Source organism: Condylura cristata, unplaced genomic scaffold (genome assembly GCF_000260355.1).
Source record: "Condylura cristata isolate star-nosed mole 26May11 unplaced genomic scaffold, ConCri1.0 scaffold00008, whole genome shotgun sequence".
Taxonomy (NCBI): Eukaryota; Metazoa; Chordata; class Mammalia; order Eulipotyphla; family Talpidae; genus Condylura; species Condylura cristata.
In genome coordinates this window covers 24,935,761-24,960,193 of record NW_004567109.1, presented here as the reverse complement: position 1 = coordinate 24,960,193, position 24,433 = coordinate 24,935,761, and the positions used below count along the sequence as shown (strand labels likewise).

The following is a 24,433-nucleotide window of genomic DNA, read 5'->3' as shown; positions in this document are numbered from 1 at the left end:
TTTTCCCAATTAGTGATCTTTCTGTTTGTTTTTAGTAATGTCTCTTTTGCTGTACAGAAGCTCTTTAACTTGATGTAGTCCCATCTATTTATCTTTGGAATGGCATTAATTTTTTAAGGCCTCAGACCACCCACCACCCCAAAGACACCTGTAAAATGGTATGAGGGGAGGTAAATAATACAGAGAGGTGATCTATTTTGAAAATGAGATTGAAAGAGAGATTACTGACCTCTTTTTGATTTCAAGCTCTAAATTCAATCAGGTTGTGTCATGTTACACAGATGATGAGAAAAATTCCAAAGTAAGGGATATTTTTATGAGAGAATGTACAGTTTCTCTTACAGCCCTGATGCTAGGTTGTGTCCATATCCAATCTAAGCCTCTTCTCCAAGTAGCTTCCCTGCTGATAGAATGTGTTTGCTATGGGGCCTCTTTGCAGCCACCACAGAGCATGCTTACCCTCTAGGGGATCCCGTGTGAGGCCCAGTTGGCTAACGATGTAGCGGGGAATGTCACATTTAATCCCTTGTCCTTCTTTGGCATGGCCTTCAGCTGCTTCTAACAGATGGTAGAACTCTTCAGGGTCAAACTCCTATACCAGAGGAGAGAAATAGTTAGTGTTAAGTGCTACAAGGGAAGGCAGCTGGATTCTCTGGTTTTATAGCATATACCCAGAATAGGACAGACAAGAAGACTTTCTCTTGGTGATGGTCTCTTGGTGACCCCTTCCCCTCAATACCCTGAAACAAGATTCAGGAATAAGAATGGTGACAAAGTTTACAGGTACTTCCAAATTGGTCATACTAAGCATATGCTGTCTTCGCAGCAATTTGATTTCAATTGAGTTTAGTTGGGACGCAGCTGGTCCCAACTCCTCTGCCTGCCAGGTATGTTCACAACCAACCCCAGAGGAGCAGTCCTGGCACACTCTCAACTATGGCTTCTAGCCCTGGTAGTGCATGCATGTGCTCAGATACTTACTGAGCACCTTTCTGTGCTAGGACCAGGGCACCCATGTGGAACAGAGCATAGCAATCCCTGTCTGCATAGATCACATAATAATGAGGGTTCCAATTACTGAGTGACCACCAAATGCCACACTCTGAGCTAAACCCCAACAACACCTATGTAACCTTGCTGAGGAAATTAAGGCTCACAGAGATACACTGATTTGTCCATGGTCACAGAGGTAGGAAGGAACAGAAAATCAGCATTCAATCCTAGTCCTGATTCCATGGGCCTGTTTAATTCTGGACTTCATGTTCCTGAGGGACAGGTCCTTGGTTTGATCACACCCCACCCTCTACTGCTTTCCTCTCCTCTGGTCTTATTATTCTGGAGAAGTATACTCCCATCTAATCTCCATATAACCTAGCTAAGCCTGAAGTGCTTTTTCACATCCTGCTCCTCCTTAGTTTCAATCTAGTCAGTGCCTACCTGGTAAGTATCACTCTATTCACCTCTTTTCCATTCTCCTACCTTTGTCCTACTTCAGGCCACTCTCACCTTTTACATGAAATGTTATAAGTGCCTCTGCATTGATTTCCTGGCTCAACCTGACCTCACTTCCAATTTACTATCCATGCTGTAGTCAGAGTAATCTTCCCTAGAAGTAAAAATGATCGACAACTACTCAGAAATAAATAGAAACCAGTTAATGATGTATACATCAAAATGTATGAACCTCAAAACATGCTGAATGAAAAAAGATATACTATGTGATTTGTTTTATATGAAACTGTATAGAAGACTGATAATCAGTGGTTACCTAAGAGTGAGGGCAAAGTGGAGAGAGAAAACAGATTAACTCTTGAAAAGAGGCACAAGGAAACTATTTGAGGTGATAGAATGTTCTCTATTTCAACTGCGGTGGTGATTATATAGGTGTGCATTTGATAAAACTCAGTGAAATATAAAAGGGATATATCTTGTCATATAAATTATACATTACTAAAATTGATTTAAAAAGTAAATCTGATCTTGTCACGTTCTTTTTATTTTTTAGTTTTGTGTAGAACTGGGATGTAGGCCAGAGGTGTGGGGGGTGGATGAGAGGATTCACCAGGGACAGAGTGAGGAGCAGAACAGGAGGAGCCACCAAAATACACTATTGAGAGGAGCAGCAGGCAGGACAGGACAGGTCTGCTGTGCCATGTGGGTCATCTCCCTGACCAACGATCAGAGTTGTGCTCAGTGGCTGCGGATAGCTTCATAGTGCTGCGCTTTAACCCCTTGTGCCACCGGGGAGGGCACGCCATGTCACATTCTTATTTAAATTTTCTGATGGCTCCAAGTGTCCTTAAGGACAAAGGCAAACTATTAAGTTGACAGTCCAACAACCTAATGGCCTTGTCATGGTCTACTTTCCAGATTTATTCCTTACTAATTCTCAAAAGCATGCTTACTCTATCAAATGCTCCTTTCCATGCCTCATACCTGGCAAACACAAATGAACCTCATGTCTCCTGGGGAGCTTTCATGGGATAATAGAGTTCCTACAAGTTCCCACCTTGTACTTAACTCAACGTTAACATTTCTTGCAATATTACAAATATTATTCACACATCTCCATACCTTATACCTAAGGTACTAACAAACCAACCTTAATTCAGGGATAAGAATGGTGACAAAGCTTACAGGTCACTTCCAAATTGATCATAATAAGCATACGCTGTCTTCCCAGCAATTTGGTTTCAACTGAGTTTAGTCTACTCAACTGGTCCCAAGCCCCCTGCCTGTCAGGAATGTTCACAACCAATCTCAGAGAAGCAGGGAGCTATAGAGCAAGCTTCTTGGACCAGGGACTGCTCTCTTCATGTTTGTATATCCAGTGTTTAGCATGAAGAGATACTCAGTAAAGCACTGCTAAATTATTAAATAAAGGAGCCCCCTCAGGACCATTTATTTTTCCTCATAGGAACTCCTTTGGTTCCCCATGCTTTCATATTCTATTTAAATAAGTACATTAGCAGTAGGAATGGAAGTAGCTTTGCTGTTTGTATATATCCTTTACAGCTTCCACTCCCATTCTTCCAAGCCCCTCACTAACTGTTCTGGAGTCTACTCACCAGGCATTCCAGAAGACGAGCTGGCCGGGCAATAACAATCATCAGCTTTTTCACCAGCTGCATCACAAAAGCTACTTCTGTGCTCTCTGAACGCTCATGAGCCTATAGAAAAGACAAAGGTTGCTTAAGTATATCACATAGCCCATTGTGATTTATCTATTACAATAATTCAGGTGAAAAAGGCAAAATTAAGGCAGTGAAAATGGAGAAGAATGGACAGAAGAAACTGGAGGTAGTTTACTGAGTAGGCTTGAGCTGTGGAAGAAGTGAGTATGGAAGAAGTGAGTATGGAAGGTTAACTGCAATGTCAGTTTTAAGGACATTTCAGTGAACTCCTAATGAAATAGGAAATAAAAGAAGATAAATAGTTTGAATGAGAATAGGTAAGGAAATATAATACTCTAAAGAGTAAAGGGAGGAAGATGGAAAATTTGTTTTGGACATGAAGAATTTCAGGTACCTTCATTAGATTCTTTCTTGGGTATTTGTTCAGCCCAGGAATATTTCTCTTTTTTATAGAAATTATCTGATTCTAGAAGTCACATTTGTATTGCATGGGTGCATCTTTCCTCTTATCTCCAAAAGATTACCAGTAGGTTACTTTCTTAGGGACTTAAAAATGGGTGGAAAGACCACTGTTAATGTCAGCATTGCAAAACTGTACAAATCTAATCTTTAGTGAAAAGGGCTGGTGCTATCCACCAGTAGAGAAAAATTGAATTGAGGAGGGTGAATACTTCCTGGGCTTTGTACTTGGTCCTTTTCAAGGGCTGCTTGCATTCCTGTCTTCAAATTCTTTTTATCTTTATTATTAGTCTCACTTTCCTGATTAAACTATTCTGAGTTGGTTTTCTATTAGTTACAACCAAGAATACTAACCAATCTGGGAAAGTCAAACAGAGGAGCTAAAAAATGATCTGGAACTCAGTAGACACAGGTGGGAGGGAGTCATCAGTGTGAGGATAAAGTCATAGGAGCAGATGTGGTTGACCAGGGAGACGGTGAAGAGCAGAACAGACCCTCAGGATGGTCCTCTTTGAAACACCAGCATTTAAGGGATGGGCAGAGAATGCACATGTGAAAAGGCATCAGGATGGAGATGAAAGTAGGATGACAACTGAGGGGAGGGGCAGCTCTAAGAGGGGTATTCATTGTAGAAAGTTATGTAGAAGGGAGAAGAAAGCTGAGGAGAAAAAGAGTTCACAGAATTTGGCAATTGGCCAATTAGTTCCTTGGTGACTTTTGCCTGAAACAGTCCTGGTGGAACAATGAGAAAGGAAAATAGAGGACTGAATAGATAATAGGCTGAAAGGAAAACAGTATGAGGACCATTTAAAAAACTGGTTATGAAATGGAGCGAATGGAATATCTGGTGAAATCTTCTTTCTTCTTTTTTTAAAAAGATTTACTTATTTATGCATACAAGAACTGGGGTATAGGCCAGTGGTGCAGGGAGTGATAGGATTTACCAGAGAAATTGGGAGCTGAACAGGCTGAGGGGAAATACACTGCTGAGGAGAGCAGTGATTGGGTCAGCAGAGGTCTGCCATGCCATGTGGATCACCTCCCTGACTGGGGACTGAACTCATGCTGCAGTGGCTATGGACTTAGCTCATAGTGCTTCGCTTTAACTTGTTGCGCCACCAGGGAGGGCCCTTTACTTATTTTTTAGAGACTTGGCCCAAATATCAACTCTGTGAAGCTTTCTTTACACTCCCTGCCCCATTCTCTTATACATGTGCATCTGTGTGTGCTCATGAACAAGAAGTAACTCCTCCCTTTTCTATGTCTTCTGCTGTCTGCTAATGCCATATGGTAATATATCACTGTTCAGTTAGGTGGCTGTCTCTGTTGCTACACTGTAGGATCTTTGTAAGTGGTGAGGTTGTATCTTTTTTTCCCTTCACATATTATACCTAGCATAATGCCTCTAACACAGCAGATGTCAATCAATGTTTGTTAACTAAATGTTTGGAAATGTATGAGCTTATTTTGTGGAATAAGACAAACTTGTGCTTGGGTTCTAGCTCTGCTACTTAAGAGTTACTTTGGCCTAACTTAGCCCATTCAGGCTTCATCTACAGATTTAGGGACTAATAGTATCTTTCTATAGTACTATTATGAAGATGGAATTAGAATAATTAAAAAAATAATGTTTACAATGTGTTAAATGTTTCATCGATGACAGTATTTTTTATTATTTTAAATATAAACTTCACCCCATCATTTTTCAATTTGAAACTATTCAATGATCCCCCGTGGCTTTCATAATAAAATTTAAGTTCCTCATAAGATCCTTCAGCATTTTCCTTGACCCCAGGAAAATGCTAAAGGTGAGTCTCAGACCTCACCTCTACTTAAGAGTTCATCAAGCATACTTACTATAGTAAACAAAAGTGAGATAATTCATACAGGATACTCAGTGTAACGTTTGGCATACAGTATATACTTTAATAAACAACAGCTATAACTAAAAATGTGTTTTTGGTTGTATAGCCCCAGGAAAGCAGCAAGTTTCTTGAGTCAGAACTTGCACTGAATAAGTTTTTCCTCCTGTGTTGCTGGGGCCCAAAGAACTAGGAGATAGGTAGGGCCTCTCTGGTGGTGTAAGGGGTTAAGTCTCAGCACTATGAAGCTATTGGCAGCCACTGCAGCAGGACACAGGCGCAGCAGGACCCACATGGTGCAGCAGACCTCTCTATGTCTCCCCCAGCGTCCCCCCTAAACAGTGTATTTCAGTAATCTTCCTGTTCTGCTCCCTGCTGTATCTCTGGTGAATACTCTCAACCCCTTACACCTCTATATCCCAGCTCTTATATGCATAAATCAACAAATCTTTTTTTTTTAAAAGGAAATAGATAAATATATGGGCTATATATCCAGTGCTCTTTCTACATAGCATCAAATGACCTACTCCCGAGGACAATGAGTTTGGTCAAATGCCTGAAGATTTGGGGAAAGGCTCTGACTACAGCATTTTAGATGACTGACTTTAGATGTACAAACAAACTTGGAAGATACCCTAAATAATAATTTATATCTGATGCTGTGACCCCTTATTCTTACTCATTGAACTGTAAGAAAGTTATCCCTGAACAGAAAGACATAGCTGCTGCTGGTGATTTTCACGGGACTTCAGCTTTCTCACCTACTATGCCTACAATGTTTGAATTTAAGTATTTTGAAATCAGAAAAATTTTGTAGAAGGAAATACTCTTTCACCTATTAAAACATTTTTCACTGTCTTCTAGGGAACAGAAAACATCTGCTGCATATTATATATATAAGAAATTTTCAATAATTGACAATAACTGATGCTTTTTCTTAGACTCAACAATTCCCTAAATTAAAAAACAATTACCTGTTTATGATTTCCAGACTAACACAATAAAATCCTATTTGATCATTAATTAGCACCAGGTTCCCAGCTCATTTGCTGCTACACCAGAGGAAGGTTTTAGGTCTGAAGGCGAATAAAGAGTTCTGGACTGAGTCCTAGTAAGAAGATACAGCTCCTCTCCTTAAAATTTTACTGATAATGTAAAAGGAGTAACTGATCTGGCTTACTGGAGAGCCACAGAAAAATTAAACACCAGAGCATGATGCAGTGTTCGGAACTCAGCATATGATTTGATTTTGACCATAACTGTAATAGTTTACCTTTCAAGCCTCTCAGAGACTTTTCACACTGTGTAAGCTCCTATAGAACCTCTCACCATGCAAATAAAATGTGAGCAACAGATGGACTCATAGGGCAAGTCTCAGACATGCTTTCCCTTGGCTAAGGAGAAATGGTGTTACACCACAATTTCCACTGGAAGAGAGCCCACTTTAGTTGATGGGGCTACTTTTTTGGCTTTTGTTTATAAATATCCCAGTCAAATGGCTATAAATACTACCACCATTGGAAGTCTCTGGCAGAGTAATACATATTTGGAGTAGATTTAGAGAGAGGATCACAGAATGGAATTGTTTTGATAATAAGTAGGCTTCTCTCAGTAATGCAGAAGAGGAGGAACCCCATCCATCAGTGCCAGATTTGGGGGTGAGCCCTGCACAATGGTAAGGAGACCTAGAGGTGGAAAGCAGGCTGAGAAGACTGGGATCACCACTAATGCCTTATTCCAAGCTTGGGATGAATAATCCACAACTGTGTAGAGGATTCATCAGAGTTCCAGCATAAGGACACTTACATCTTGTAGAAGTTTCTCTAAATTCTCTTGTAGTTCATAGAAGTAATGTGATGTAATGAGGCCACTTCGAGATTTATCCAGGCAATCTCGGGCCATTTCAATAACCTGATGTTGAATAAAGCTCAAGGCTCCATCTGCCAGAGGCAACACGCTTTCTGGAGTGTTGGAGGAAATGAATTCTGCTAGACGCTCTTCCATTTGTGCAGTGGCCTGGGGATAAAAGCAGAAAAAGTTATACTTCCTTCTAGTCTCACCTCTGTTGGAGCTCAGCATGAAGGACCTGAAGATGGGCTCTGTGATCCTAGTTTCCTGATGTTCCATTTGCAAAACCTAGTAACTGAAGACCTGAAAAAATCACCTTTTAATCAAATCAAAACATTATAATCAAGGTCCCCCTATCATTTGGTGGTTTCTCCTACCTCTTAAAGGGCTTGTACTTTTGGCTCTAAGGACACAGAATTGTTTGTTGTTCTTTCTTCCTTTTATTATTTTGATTATGTTGTTCTCTGTGTGAGTCTTTTCCACCCTGCAAATCCGGCCTGACAATCTCCTATTACTCCTAATCTCAGTTTAAACATCATTTCTCCTATAGGAAGTCTTGACTCCTCCAGGCAAACTAGTGTTTCCTTTTCTCTGTGCTTCCAATGGACCTATCAACTGTATAAACTTAATGAATGGGCATAGCTGGCTTCTAAACCTTTCTCTGGACTGGGAATTTCTTCAAGTCAGATAGAGCTTGATTTACCTCAGTATTTTCTTAGTTGACCATAGGAACCAAGTCAGCTAAGTGGCTATTCAACGAATGTTTACTGGAGATATGAGCCTGCCTGGATTCCCAAAAGCAGAATAGGGATCTGGCTTAGAAGCTTTACTGAGGCCCCAAAACACACCAGTAAACAAGTTCCTACTGCCTAGATAGGACTTGGACTTTATTTGTTTACTATCTTGTGGCAATTTCTGATTTCCAGGGGGAGTATAGGCAGAGGTATGTGTTTCTGTGTGTGCTTGGACCCTCTTCCTCCTGGATGCCTTTCTTTTCTTCTTGATCACCTCTAGAGATAGAATCCATCCCTTCACCCCACTTTTCCACCCCTTCAGTTTTGAGGCTGGCTGTAGGCAGGCATCATCAGGGCATTACCAGCTTCCTTTTAACCAGATCCTTACCTTGGGGAATCTTTCTTTGTATACATGATTCATCATTATTATTTCACTGTCAAAGGAAACTGGGGACCGTCCAGGACTAAATAAGAAAGAAACAACTGTGTTACTTAAGTGCTATGAAACTACAGAGAAGAAAATGGCTGTCCCACAAGCCCTCTCCTCCCATTGTTGCAGTACCCACACATTCCCACTTAATGCATAATGAATTCCAGAGTCTTCCTTATTCCTGAAGCTGCCAGCACATCTTGTGTTAACTGAAGTTAGGCTCCCTTCCTGTAAGAAGTGTGGCTTTCACAAAGGCACTTGCCAAGGCCTGAGGAGGCCTGGAAAATAGGAGATCACTCTCAAGCCCACTGGTTGCTTTCCTAGGATGACCTCCCCCAAAACAGGACTCTCTGGGTCTACTTCACTTTGGCCAGTGGGACTGAGTGCAACCAACATGTGTTTGTAGTTAAATTAAGTCAAACAGGGCCCTCCCTGGTGGCGCAGCGGGTTAAAGCACTGCACTGAGAAGCTAAAGCCACTTCAGCATGAGTTCGATTCCCACCTGCCCCGGAGGAGATCCACATGGTGAGGCAGACCTCTCCTGACCCGCCCGCTGCTCCCCTCAGCAGTGTACTTCGTCGATCTGCCTGTTCTGCTCCCCACTCTGTCTCTGGTGAATCCTCTCACCTTCCACATCTCTGGCCTGTACCCCAGTTCTACATGAATAAATAAATAAATCTTTAAAAATAAATAAATAAATAAATACATTAAGTCAAACAACTGCCCAAAAAAAGACATTTTTTCCTGAACAAGCTGTAGGCAATGGGGTTAACTTGCTTTCTGATTAGGGAACAAATGAGGTCAATTCAGCCTACAGTAAGTTAAAATCCTGGGTCAGTTCTTCCCCTTAGCCCATGTGTGGTTACATCCCATAAATGACATCAAAGTTTGAGCCACACAAGTGAATGAATATTTAGGTCTAATCAGTTCGGTGTCCCTGACATATGATCCCAGATAATAGAGGTTCAAAACTATTTCTCTCTTTCTTCCCTGAAGTGGGCTGTGGTTTGCCTGCTGATTCAGTACATTTTACCAAGTATTCAAGAGTGATACAGCAGGAATTACAATTTGTAATTACAAATGGGCCTAAAAGGTACATTTTGGGGCCCTCCCTGGTGGCGCAATGGGTTAAATCGCAGCATTGCAAAGCTGGTAGCCTCTTCAGTGGAAGTTTGATCCCAGCCCCAGAGGTGATCCACATGGTGCAGCAGACCTCTCCAGTCTTGCCTGCTGCTCCCTCAGCAGTGTACTTCATCAATCTGCCTGTTCTGCTCCCCACTCTGATTCTGGTGAATCCTCTCAATGTCCCTGCACATATGGCCTGTACCCCAGTTCTGTATGCATAAATAAATCAATCTTTGGGGGGGGGAAAAGGTACCTTCTGGTCTGAGAGGGCTACAAAAAGTAAAGATTCAGGTAGACAATGGGGATCCGGCTCCATTTTCACTCATGTATAGTTTTAATCCTTGACACTGTACACCTAGTACTGGTCTTTGAGGTCTGGCTCAGCTTAGTCCCTGCTGCCTGCAGTGCCAACACTACCTGAGGGGATTCTTCCTGGGAAGCACTGCTCCTCTGGATCAACCCTGAATATTCATTATTTCCCAATGGAAAACTGAGCTCAGACATTAAAACCATACTCATTTTCATCTCTAGCCTATCTTAACCTGGGATTTTGGCACAAATGAATTCACAGATAAATCAGCTATTGATGTTTTTTTTGGTTAGATGAGCACATGTGATTCAGGGAAATGAAATTCAGATGAGTATTTGATTTTGCCTCTGATGAAGAACAGGCTTCTTTTCCAAGTCTGTCACAAATGTCTTTACAGGCAGTTTTAGCTGCCTGAGTTCATAAACATTTGGACTCTGGGTTCTAAGGCAGGTAATCATCAAATTTGATATTATTATCTGCTTTAACAGAATGGAATCTAAAAAATATATCAATTACAAACTACTTCAAAAGAAAAAAAGAGGGGGCACCCTGGTGGTTCAAGGGGTTAAAGTGCAGCACTATAAAGCTATCTGCAGCCACTACAGCAAGAATTTGATCCCTGGCCAGGCAACTGACCCACATGGCCAGCAGGTCTCTTCTGTCTCACCTGCTGCTCCCCTCAGCAGTATACTTCAGCCAATCTGCCTGTTCTGCACCCCATTCTGTCTCGGGTGAATCCTCTCACTCCCTGCATACCTGGCCTGTGCCCAGTTCTTGTATGCATAAATAAATAAATCTTTAAAGAAAAAAGAGAGGACCAACTAGACAGCATCTCTAGGTATCTCTTCAGCTAGTGAACTGAGCTGTACCCAAAGGCAAAAAGGGCTTGAGCTTAATTAGACCTGATTCATTCAAGTTGTGCCAATATATTATGCCAGGGGTTGGCCAGTAATAGCCAAATGTGGCCCACTGTCTGATTTCATAAATAAAGCTTATATAAAGTCCATGGGTGTGTTCACACACTACAATGGCAGTATAAGGTGTTTCCACAAAACCTATTTTGTGGAACCTATTACTATCTTGCCCCCATTGCAGAATAAGTTTGCAGTCATTGATCCTATGCAAACAAATGAGTTCCACATGTACTGTGATAGTGGACAGAGAGCATTCCTTACCTGAGGCTGCGGGAGCGGGGCCGCATGGCTGGAGACTGCCGGCCCTCCTCATCTGGTACACTCTCTGTGCTAAAATGCTTGGTCAAAAAGTGCAGCTCATCGGCTGTAGGCTGGAAAGGCAACTGGTGTAGCTTTTCCTGCGAGGAGCACGAAGACTAGAAGAAAAAACATTTTTAAAATATCCTTAAAGACCTGTCGGGGGCATTCCAGGAATGGAGAGCTGAAATGGTCAGGACTTCTCAGTTAGGTGAATCCAAAGTCAACCAAAGCAGGTATTTTACCCTTGGTCCCTTCAGCCCTCACCATGCTTGACTGCATTCACGCCGACCTCCTTAGTGTTTTCAACCTGAGGAAGTCAAGATTCAAGCATCTTCGTGAGCATGTGGCTAACACGAACTAGCTGCTCATGACTTGGTGCTATAGGTTATCCATGTTCACTTGACATGGCTCCAGATGAAACATATCCTGGGCCCCAGCAGCCGTGACAGGCCACTGCCCACACCAAAACAACAGCACAGGTCAGGCCTGGGCTAGCCCAAATTTGGAAGGCCATGAGCCATCCCTTTCAACTGGTCTGTGCAGCACAGCCAGCTCCCAGCTCTATGCATTGTACAAGATGTTTGGTTTGAAACCAAAGGTGGTACCAAATGAAATAAGCTACTGTAATTTGTTTAGTCTATTAAAATTTACTGAACAAGAATGTGATCATGTGTATGTGTTTAAAAAAAGCACCTGTTTTAGTAAAGGATTATGGAGAATGGGTTATTTACTAGGGAACAATCAGAAATTGAACAGCTGCCAAAAGGCCAACAGGATCTGTGGATTAATTTAAGAGTAAAATCTAGGGTCAGGTAGGGATTAATGCTCCTTACCCTGTGTGGGATTTATGACTATAGACAAACTGAGCTGAGAAGATCTGGAGAATGGTGAAGACATGAAGAAATCAATCATAGTGAGCCTAAAATACCTACAAATTGGAATTTTATAAAGTTTGCCAAACTATCAGCCACACTTCAATTAAGAGTTGCTTAAGAGGAAGACTCATTTTAGGGTCAAGTGTACAAAGTAGCAATCAGGACATCTATTGTATCTTAGGTTAAAACCTTTTCTAAAAGAAACCTAACTAAATGTTTTAAAGATAGGGCCATCTTGTTTGCTGATGCACATCAAATCTGGTTATCAAATAACAATAATTTTACCCTTCTTTCTTGAAAAGGTGAAAAGTGAGGAAGATCTAAGTTTCTGGGACATGGGAGGGTAATCTGTTCTTGTCTGTAATTCTAGAAACAAGCTGGGGAAGAGTAGAGCAACTGTGGTTAGGAGCATCTACACTTGGCCTCACTAGTAAAAAGTTCACCCCCAAGGCCTATTCTGACTCCCCTAAGAATAACAAAAACTCAGGGTCATTCCTGGTGGCACAACAGTTTAAAGGGAAGCACTGCAAAACTAGCCTCAGCCACTTCAGGGAGAGCTCAATCCCCAGCCAGGGAGATGACCCCCAGTGCGCAGCAGACCTCTCCTGTCTAGCCCACTGCTTCCCTCAGCAGTGAGTGTACTTTGTGATCTGCCTGTTCTGCTCCCTACTCTATCTGGTGAATCCTCTCAGCACCCCTGCACCTCTGGCCTGTACCCAGTTCTGTATGCATAAATTTTTTTTTAAATCTTAAAGAAAAAAGAAAAAAAAACCAGACACTCAGAATGCATGTCACTTAATTCTTTCCAAAGTTGTTTAATGTTAAAGGCTATGGTTATTAAGGGCCCACAGCCCTCTGCCCCATTCAGACTCATCCTCAAGCAACCCAGGTTTACTAATTCTGGAGGAAAAGTTGACGGCCACTTTGTAATGTGTTAAGGGTCAAGAACTCAGGGAATTTCTGTGGGGTGATGGAGGCAGTCACAGATGTGCCTACTTACTGAAACAGTAGAGCTAGGAGTGTTGGTTCCATAGCCCGAAGAAGGCAAAGAGGCCAAAGACCAGCGTCGTCCATCAGTCCTATATAAGAGATGACTATTAGGCAGTTTCTATAGTTCCCCACTTAAGCCTAGCACCTAATTCCTTTTTCCTTTGTGTGAAGCAGCTGGTTACTGACAGGCTCTTCCTTACAGCACTGCTTGGTCCAGTACATGCTTTCATCTCTCTCTCCTTCATTGGACCTTCTGCATTTTCTCTACTGAAAGACAGCTATCTGTGACTGTACAAGAGTCCACAAGTTCGAATATGAACTCCTGTTATACAATACTGTAGAGTTTTGTAATAAAAATATTTGTATTCTCAAACACCTTTATTCAATTATGCAATGACATACAATTGAAGGGCATTATCACAAGGAGAAAATTGCCATGGAAATTAAGTGATTTTCTTTGTTTTTTTGGGAGCTCCAGGCGAAGGGCTCTTTGGTCTTCCCTAGGCCACCAGGCTGACAATCAAGAAACAGACTACCATCTGAGGATGGGTATGAATCAATCCATGGCAAGTAATCAAAAGATAACTAGGATCCATTAAGACCCTGAAACCCCATCTTTGAGAAGGTTTGCCTGAGTGACAGTCATCTTATGAAAGAGTGAAGTGGTTTAGCCATGGTTGTACACAGGATATGAGGACAGGCTTCCTGTTGTTCTTGAGAAGGTTTATGTTCAAGTTCTCATCATAGACAACTACATTTATTTGCTTTGCTGTAGAGGAGAAAAGATCAAGTAGATATCTGATCTGAAGCTTTTATAAGTAGACAAGTGATTCTTTCTTGGGCTGTGGGAAATACTCTAACTCAATCAGGATGGGAGTATAGCCTACTCTGGTTGCAGTTAAAGGAACATTTCTTTGTTGTTACTCACAGAACTTCGGGACATCAGCAATAGTATGCTCTTTAAAAGTTAAGTTCAATACTCTCAATTTTCAGAGAAATCCAGGTATTTGAGTTATATGCTCCAGGGTATTGGGGAGAGGCAGGAAGAGGTAGAAGGAAAAAGAAGAACCAATCTTGCTGAGACTTCTTTTGAAGCATTCCTCTCCACCCCAAAACCTTACCTTGCAGCTGTCCTTATTATGTTTGGTAAGGGGGCTGTCCAGGGTTCCATGCCACATGCAAAGAACTCAAACTTCATGCCACCTAGCCATTCAGTACATGTAAATACCCCTGCTGGAACCTAGTCTCTGAAGCAAAGAAACATCCAGGAGGATACTTAGATCTGATTTTCTCTTTTTTGCTGTGTCCTGGGACTACCACATCAGAAAGCAAGTTAGCTCCAGGAAAACAGAGTTCAGCAAAATGAGACCAGTCTAACTGAGTGAAGAATTTCACAAATCCTTGCAAAAACACTTTTTCACAAGTGGTTTTTCCTCTTTTAGATAAAAATGGAAATCAATTATATGGCAGTCATTTCTCTGAAAGCCAAAAAAATACAGGGGTCACCAAAGTCAGAAAAGAGTGCCACTACAGAATGTCTTTATTTCATCTATCTGATCATCTCACTGGGCAACTGCATAAAACTATGGGAAGGGCAACTTGTCCCTAGGAACTGTACAGCAATTCCAGCTTCCAGGCATATGAGCTCTGAGCCTTGGTTCCAGCAGGTGGAGGGGGCTCCCACTGGGCCCCTTCCTAGATATGAAGGCCAAATGTTTATACCCAGTAAGAAAACTCATCACAATCACTTCTCGCCAAGCATAAGCTCACAAATTTGGCCATGCTCAAGTTTCCCAGCCCTCTTCCCATTTACATCCACATTTACCTGTCTGCTCTGTGGCCATGGCTGTAGTGAAAAGAGGTATATTACAGTGAGAAACAAAGGAATCAGAAGAGTAATTCTGATTCCTGATCTGTTTGATCCCTGGCATTTGGTCCAACTGGGCCAAGGAAAACCTGTTCAAGAATGTGTGGAGGGCAACAATGGGTTAAAGTGTAGCACTAAGGAGCTAGGAGCTAGCCACAGCAGTTTCAGCATGAGTTCAATCCCTGGCCAGGAAGGTGATCCCCATGGCGTGGCAGACCTCTCCTGTCTCACCTGCTGCTCCCCTCAGCAGTGTACTTTGCGATCTGCCTGTTCTGCTCCCCACTCTGTCACTGGTGAATCCTCTCACCACCCCTGCACCTCTGGCCTGTACCCCAGTTCTTGTATGCATAAATACATAAATCTTTTTAAAAAGAAAAGAATGTGTGGAAGTTCTAAGTAAAACTGTGGGACTGATGGATCTTTAGTGTCGCATTCATCTCTTTTTTGTGTGCTATATTCCAAACTATTATGTTAATAGTAAGATTCAAGTCTGACCTCAATAACTTTGGAAACCCAATTCCTGAGTACCCTTTTTGGCAGGGTCGAAGTTCTCTTTTCTACTGTACTGTAAGGTGACAGCCTATGGTTCGATGTTCCCAGCATTGAACTATTTGGAAGTGAGTGATAATAACCAGATCCCACAGCTGGTCATAGTCCTGAAATGCAAGGACTAAAGCAGACACAGGGCCAATGTAATATGCTACATTCTCTCTGCCTCACACAGTTTACACATTTACAGCAATACTTCCAACATTGCTAGCTCCTTCTTATTCTTCAAGTCTCAGCCTAAAAGTCAGTTCTTCAGAGACACATCATATGAACACCAGCGTATTTTCAGCAGTTCCAGTGTCTTCCTACTCTTTCATGCAGCATCATATTCTTTTCCTTCATGGTGCTTAATCAACATTTATAACTATGTCTGTTTGCTAGCTATTATTCTTCACCATTCAATCAACAAGCAATGATAAGAGTACTTATTACATACCAGAAGACAGTTTCCAGCACATTAAAATATCTGTTAAGGCCCTCCTTGGTGGTGCAGCAGGTTAAAGCACAGCACTAAGAAGCTAAAGCCACTTCAGCCTGAGTTCGACCCCTGCCCTGGAGGTGACCACATGGCTGGCAGACCTCTCCTGACCCTCCCGCTGCTCTGTTCTGTCAGCTGGCATGCTCTACTCCCCACTCTGTCTCTGGGGAATCCACTCACCACTCCTGAACCTCTGACCTGTGCCCAGTTCTGTATGCATAAATAAATAAATCTTTTTTAAAAATCTGTTAAATGTACTTTGACTCTGAATAGAGAAGATAGAAACAAATCAGTATGAAAATAACAGGTATTAAAAAAGCACAAAACTGTTGTGATAGGTAATGATGACCAGGCTCCTTTAGACTCTATGGTAAGGGAAGACCTCTCCTAGGAAATGATATATAGAAGGTGAAAGAATGAGTTAACTAACTGATATGAGAGGATATTTCTTATGAAGGGAACAAAACAAATTAATTCTGTAAATTTCAAGAAAACAGGGTCCATGTGTATTTTGTTACTACTATATCACTAAGTACACCTAGTAGAATGTTAGGAAATACTAAGTTTTCAGTAAATATTTATTGATTGGAAAATAACTCAATGCCACTACAGAAATTGGTGACAAGTCCTGCTTATCACAGCTCAGCCTTAATATGAGGCTATAGTTCACACACAGTTGATGCAGGAAGTCTCTAATAAGTAAGGCTTTTCACCTAGTTGGAAAAACAAATGCACCAATCCAACATATTCTTAAACTATAAGTGGTCCTATCAGATCCTTGTTTAACTAATTGGAGGTTACATCAACATAGGTGAGAGGAATCCACAGGACAAACTCAGAGGTATTTCGTTTACATAAGGCAGCTGGGTCAGGGGAGCACCCAAGTCTGCCATCAAATTTCTCCTCGCCTGCCCATGTCTTTTTCAACTACACAGAATCTTCAAGAGGAAAAGGGTCGATTTCTTCTGGGTTCTCATTTCATTATTAATTTAATGCTCTTTTCTGGGAATCTGTTCTTTTACTATTATCTTTTTAAAAAAAGTAGTGCAGGTATAGAAACTGCTTTGGCCTCAAGCTGTATGATTCTCCATCCATTAAAAGTTTTAAAACCGGCCATCCCTGGTGGCGCAGCAGGTTAAAGCACAGCACTGAGAAGCTAAAGCCACTTCCACATGAGTTCGATTCCCGCCTGCCCTGGAGGTGTCCACATGGCGTGGCAGACCTCTCCTGACCCACCTGCTGCTCCCCTCAGCAGTGTACTTTGTAGATCTGCCTGTTCTGCTCCCCACTGTCTCTGGTGAAGCCTCTCGCCACCCCTGAGCCTCTGGCCTGTACCCCAGTTCTGTATGAACAAATAAACAAATCTTTAAAAAAAAAAAAAGTTCTAAAACCTGGAACCATAATTTTTCTGGAGGCCCAAGATCAGCTCTAACCAGAAAAAAAATATTATATATAAAAAAAAACCCATAAAATCAAAGAACATTACCTCTGTCAAGAAAGAATTTTTTTTTAAGTGTTCTGAAATGTAATAAATTTGTGTATGGAGCCTACACATGTGATTTGCATTATCTTAATCAGTTCAGCACTTCTTCAGAGGACAGGTAATTATCTTGGCAATGGGCTGAGCTACCAGAATTCTTGAGATAAATTTGTATTGTTTCAAAACGAGAGTTGAAATAGAAGAATGAATATAAGCATGGTTCTGAAATCTTTCTAAACTCAAAAGAAAATAAATGAAGACCCATGGTCTCTATCTGCTCTCAGGGGCCCCAACTCCTCTACAGACAAGGACAGAGGCATATAAGGCCCATTTTAGTTCCTTGGAACTAGCTGATTTAGAGTAGTTAGAATATAAATTGGGTTCTCCTGAGAGGAGAGCTCATTTTCTCATTAATCACCCCAGGATAGATTTCAGTTGAGAATATGATTTGGAACATACTGAGGACCTGTGCTTAGGATTATAAAGATAAAACCACTTGTAATATCTACTTGTCTTTGCAAAAACGCACAAATACCTAGCGTATCTAGAAAGCAGAACAAGATGATTATGACTTGAATAAGGAAATTAGGGAAGGAATTTTGATGGCTAGTAGCCCAAGGTCACACACATGGTAGGGCAGCGCCTCAAACAAGAAGCTGACATTTAACTGCTGTGCATGCAAATGCCATATATATTTGCCACAGGGGTTTTCTATCAGCTTACCTACGGGCAGGAACAAAGGAAAAGTGAGCAGGTGCATTTGGAGAGAAATTCCGTGGGCTGTCCAAGGGACTGTTGCCTGCAGACAGGAAAAGAAACTTTGTGAGACATTTACTTATGAAAAGATCTGAGATGACCTTAGAAAGTAAATTTTCAACTAGCACCAGCAATTAGCACCTACAGTTATTTTTTCAGACCTGTCATCAGTTAAATGATTCTCCCTGTGAATTTTTGGAAGGCTTTCTCCCTTGTTCCCAAGTTTCCTGTAACAATCTCTATCTCTCAGACATCTATTCTAAATTCAAGAGCAATTTGCCAATTTCCTGCCCTCCTACAAACACCTCAGACTCCAATCTGACTACCCAACTTTCCTAAATCTTGAAGAACTCATTTCAGGCAGATGGCATAGCCAAATGTGCATACATTTCTCAAAGGGCAAAAGTATTCCTGAAGTTCTAGAAGTCTCTCACACATCTATCTCTGCCTACAGAAATACTTATACTTAAGGGAAACAGGTGGTTTCAAGTGGAGACTTAGGGTAGCAATGTTCCTTAAAATAATCCATATACAAGGTCCCTAAATCTGTAAAGCATGCCCTTGCATTTTCTTGGTAGTTCATTTCCTATGCAGAGTATATATATTTAAAGTGCCATGAACCTGCCCAATTGTTTCTCATATCTCTATACAACAAGAATAGCACTTAATGTCTTTGTGAATATATATTTTTTGATCTCTCAAACAATGTACCACCCACCACATGACATAGCATCTTTGTATCAATTATATAGAGGCACTGTCTTTGGGTGAACATTAATGAGGATGTGATATTTTCAGCTTCTACTCATCTCTTAACTACATGAAATGCACCAATTTATACAGTAAAGTTGCTCTCAACCTAGAACTGATGCTGGGTTTTCCATGCTCCATGTCTACGGCAACCTCCTACAATCTCACCCCATATCCTGACTAACATAATCCACCAGGATATGAGAAAAGTGATCTGGAGTAGTTATTTCCTTAGCCAGAACTTTTAAAAGGATAAGGCCTCCTCAGAAATATCAAGGTCTTTTAAAAAATCTATTTTTTAAGAGTGCCATATCACAGATTAACAAGTACCTTCAGTTTGATCCTTAACATGTAAAACTAGCTGTCCTTTGTTGGTTTCCAAAATAACCCAGCTAAAGCCTCCGGGAAATCCCTAGACATGGGGATTCCTACAAACAATAACTGGCTTCTAAGGAAAAGGTATGATATAAGTAATAGAGTTAAACACAAAGAATCTTCTAGGTGCTTATAGTAATGCCAAGGATACACAGACTACACATCAGATGTCTCATTGGAACTGTTTCTTTAAATTATGGAAAGAAAAACAAGCACTGCAGATATAGAATTCTACACCGAGTTATTGCATACAACAAAATTTGGTGACACCTTTCCTTGGTTCTCATGAATAAACGCCTAAATCCCTGGAATTTCTCAAGTGACAGGAGTTTGTTATTCATAGTAGGGTCTGATAGTTTATGAGAATGTGATGACTCAGGATAGGGACTGACTACATCAGAAAAACCAACCACGTTATTAGAGAGTAGGACTTTAAGCCACCTATTAGGCTTTTGGATATCCCCTTTTATGAACTGTCTATACAAATTTTCTTCCCTTGTATTTACTGGTTTTTATTATTAAGTTGAGTAAGTTTTATTTATATCTTGGGTATTCGGTCCTTGTTGATTATATAATGTGTGAACATTTCCTCCCATTCAGTAGGCTGTCTTTTTTGATCAACTTGGAATGTATTTTTGTGCACTGAATTAGACCTGATCCAACTTTATTCTTTTACATATGACCACTGAGTTACCCCGGTATCAATTATTAAAAAGACGTTCCTTTCCCTATTCTATGTTCGTGAATTAAGTATTTATATATATGTGTACATTTTTATGAGCTTTCAATTCTGTTTCATTGATTCATGTGTCTATTTTTATTACAATACTATATTGTTTTAATTACTGTTGTTTAAAAGTATAGTTTAAAAGTCAGGTAATGTGATGCCTTCATTTCTCTGATTTTCTCAGGATTGCAATTTGAGAGATAGTAAATTTTTATCTTTTGTGATGTCAGTTTTTCTTGGGAACTAGTGGAAAGGTTTATAATGTTTTCATATTTTTATCAAGTTGGCTCAAAATCTAACTTTTCTTTCATTTCCAAGGTTAAAAAAATTCTATTTCCAATATTTTAATTGGCATATTTAACTGTTTCAGTAGGTGGCATTACTTTATGTCAACAAATACTATATATGGGGACATTTCCAAGCATCCATTTTCAAAATGTTCTCTCAATAGCACAAATTTCTTTCAAAATGTAGACATATTTTCCTGCATTGGTAAAATGTAATCTGCATTACATATACATATGAATATTTTGCTTTCCACCCATCTGTCAACCCTTCAAATATCTCCTAGGCAGGATACTGCTAAAAATTAACAGTTAGCAAATTTTGAAAACTTGCTATTTTGTTAAAAAATAAAAATACATTACTTTAGTCTGACCAATCACTTAAGTAACTTGTCACAAGACAACCAGTGAATTTCCTCCTTCTCCAAGCCTTATCACAAGGTATTATGTATGTTTGCAGTAAGCTGCAATATGCTGAGGAAAAAGGAATGAGTGGGGGTATACTATGGAACTCTGCTCTTATTCATGATACCTTTACAGATTATGATTCAATCTAACATATATGGACCTAATCAGAGTACCAGAGTTGATCCAAACTAGAAGCACTACTGGCAAAGCCTACTTCAATTCTTTTTTTGTCCTGATATAAAGTACTGTTAGGTAGGCAGGACAGGAAGTGGCATTTGGGATAAACTGACAGTGGGAAGATTCAATGGTATCCAGGACACCAGGAAGTGTTCTAATCCTTCTGAGAATAAGATTGAGCTGATATATAGAAGATTTTGCTGATAATGGATTATGAATACCAGAAGGTACACTGCAAGAATTTCAAGAATCAGAGAGGTATCAGAAAAAGGGTCAGAACAGGGAATGCTCAGAGATTTGCAGGAATTAAGAGTATAGGAGGTGGGAGTAATACCTAAGGGTTCCTGTGATAACTGACATAAACAGAGTAGGCCATACTATAACTAGCCCTCATAGATTCAAGACAGATAGACGGAGTGAGGCTATATATTAGGGAGTACAGAGGAGTGGATTACTGGGTCTTGCTATTAACTTATGATTCACAGAGGTTGAAAGCTTAATAATCACCTTCAATGTCAACAGTCTAAATACTGCCAAGCACACATTTAGAAAAAGACCTAATTATATGTTGTCTATAAGAAAGTCTTTTTGAATATGAAGACACATGTAGATTAAAAGATATACCATACTAACACTAAACAAAACAAAGTGACAGTAGCTACATTAATTTCAGACAGAACAGGTTTCAGAGCAAGGAAAGTTGTCAGGAATGAAGAGTGGCATCACATAAGAACATAGGTCAATATTCCAAGAAAACATAACAAATCTTAATGAGTATGTGTTTAACAACAAAGTTTCTATTGAATCATGTATTTGTGTAACGCAAACTGTTAAAACTACACAGAGAAACAGATGAATATTATGACTGGAGATTTCAACACACCTCTATCTATCATATAGATGAATTCAACCATCTTTCAACTGGACATAATTACTATGTATATTCAACAAGGTAGACCACATTCTGGGGCATAAAAACACTGTAACAAATTTTAAAGAAAAGAAATCACAGATGTCTGCTCACAGAATACAATGGAATTAAACCAAAGATCTGTACCAGAAGGTAAGTGGAAAATATCCAAATACCTGTAAAGGACATAACTCACTTAAAATCACATAAGTCAAAGAATAAATGATATTTTAAAATAATTTTTAGCTAAATGATAATATAAATTATCAAAAGTTAGAGACTCAGTAAAACAGGATTTGGCAGTTTTGTGTTAAATTCATATATTAGAAATGTTCTAAAATTAATAGTCTAAGCCTCTACCTTAATGAACTAGAAGAACACATTAAATCCAAAGTAAGGAGAAGAAATAAATGAATTCTAGTGCAGAAATCAGTGAAAGTGAAAACAGGAAAGAGAAAAATCAGTAAAACCCAAACCTGGTTTCCTGAAAAGTTCAATGAAATGGTTAAGACTTTAGCCAGGCTAACTAAAAAAAGAAAATACATACATAACTAATATCAGAAATGAAAAAGGGGACATCAATGGATTCCACAGACATTAAAAAGATAATAAAGGAATATTATGAATAGCTCTATGCTCACAAATTTGATAACCTGGATTAAGTACACCAATTTTGTGAAAGATACAACCTGCCAAACAAGAAGGAATAGATAATTTGAGTACTTATTAAGAGCATTTAATCAATAATTGATAAACTTCCAAAATGGAAAGTAACAGGGCCCAGATGGGCTCACTGGCCAATTAAACCAAACATTTAAGGAAGAAATTATACCAATACTCCACAATCTCTTTCAGAAGATCAAAACACAGTTTCATACTATGAGGCCATAATTATCCTAATACCCAAACCAGGCAAAGACACTAATAGAAAACTGTAGATCATAATCTTTCATGAACCTAAATACAAAAATCCTGGACAAAATATAAGCAAATAAAATCCAACAACATGTAAGGAATTACACACCATAACCCAGCGGGATTTGTCCCTGGTATGTAAGGCTGGCATGAACATCAAATGTCATAATCCCATCATATCAACAGTATTTTAAAAAAGCATGTTCAAATTATCTTCTGTTTTGCACCTGCAAAAACACATTTGACAAAATCTAAAATCCATTAATAATAAAACTCAGCAAGTTTGGAGCAGTTTATCAACTTGATAAAGAACATCTATTAAAAAAAAACTAAAGTTAACATCATACTTAATGATGAAAAACACAGTTTTCCCCACTAAAGCTGGCCCTTCTTACCACTACTTTTTCAGTACCATACTGGAAAGTCCAAGTTAACAATAAAACAAAACAAGGCAGAGAAATAAAAGGTAAACAAATTGGGAAGGAAGAAATAAAACTATCTTTGCAGATGATATGATGGATGTAGAAAATCTAAAAGAATCAACTACAGAAAACTCTTGGAATAAGCAACTATAGCAAGGTTACAGGATATAAGGTTTATGTACAAAATTCAATGTTTTACTTTATATACCAGCAATGATCTGGTAGAATTTGAAATTTAAAACACTGGCATTTACATTATGGTAAGCTTAGGTATAAATCTAACAAAACATATGTAAGTTCTATATGAGAAAAACTATAAAACTCTTGATGAAAGATATCAAACGGGAACTTAAAAAAATGGAGAGATAGTCAATGTTAATATATTTAACACTCAATATTGTCAAGATGTCAGTTCTTCAATTTTAATCCCATTCAAAATCATAGCAAATTGTTTTGTAGATATTAACAAACTGATTCTAAAGTTTGCTATATAAAGAGAAAAAGACACAGGAAATCCAACTCAATATTGAAGGAGAACAATACAACTTTATAACTTACTATATAAAACTATGGCAGTCAAGATAGTGTGGTATTAGAGAAAGAATAGACAAATAGGTTAATAAAGCAGAATAGAGACTGAAATAAGCCCACATAAAGTCACCTGATCTTTAACAAAGTAGCAGACAACAAAATAGAAAAAAAGACAATGTCCAACAAGTAGTTATTAGAACAACTGAACATCCATATACCCAAAAAAATGAATCTACATTGACCTTACACCTTTCACAAAAATTAATATAGATCATAAACCTAAATATGTATATAAAGCTTCTAGAAGATAACATAAATGAATTTTTGATGATTTTAAGTAGAGCAATGACTTTTTAGATAGACCTCAAAGGCATGATCAATTAATAACTTTTGCTGTGTAAAAGACTATGTCAAGAGAATAAGAAAACAATTTACTAACTAGGAGAAATTATTTTAAGAGATATCTGATAAAGGTATGTTATAAAAAATATAAAAGGAACATGTGAAATTCAACAATAAGTAAACAACTTGATTAAAGGTTGTTTTAAAAGATCTGAATATTCACCGAGTCAAAGAAGGTAATATAGATAGCAAATAAATGTATGAAAATATGTTCAACATCATATTCTTAAGGATCTGCAAACTGAAACGAGACACTACTATGCACTTAATAAAATGGCCAAACTCCAAAACAATGACAATACCAAACGCTATTAAGAATATAGAACAGGCCCTCCCTGGTGGCGCAGCGGGTTAAAGCACTGCACTAAGAAGCTGAAACCACTTCCGCATGAGTTCGATTCCCGCCTGCCCCGGAGGTGAC

General features: G+C 39.5%; 1 protein-coding gene across 3 annotated transcripts in view; it reads right to left on the bottom strand.

The window, feature by feature from the left end:
* Nucleotides 1–24,433, bottom strand: part of MAST2 (microtubule associated serine/threonine kinase 2) — a 140,724-nt gene that overhangs the window by 13,608 nt on the left and 102,683 nt on the right. For 2 of the 3 annotated variants that reach the window (XM_012722391.1, XM_012722392.1), the window contains exons 6-13: nt 18,079–18,154; nt 14,807–14,827; nt 12,992–13,070; nt 11,078–11,232; nt 8,426–8,501; nt 7,262–7,471; nt 3,069–3,170; nt 460–592 (exon numbers count right to left, since the gene is read on the bottom strand). In XM_012722391.1, the coding sequence (XP_012577845.1) occupies nt 460–592; nt 3,069–3,170; nt 7,262–7,471; nt 8,426–8,501; nt 11,078–11,232; nt 12,992–13,070; nt 14,807–14,827; nt 18,079–18,154 (852 nt within the window). The remainder of the gene's footprint in view (nt 1–459; nt 593–3,068; nt 3,171–7,261; nt 7,472–8,425; nt 8,502–11,077; nt 11,233–12,991; nt 13,071–14,806; nt 14,828–18,078; nt 18,155–24,433) is intronic. The other variant, XM_004678949.2, reaches the window with a different exon arrangement.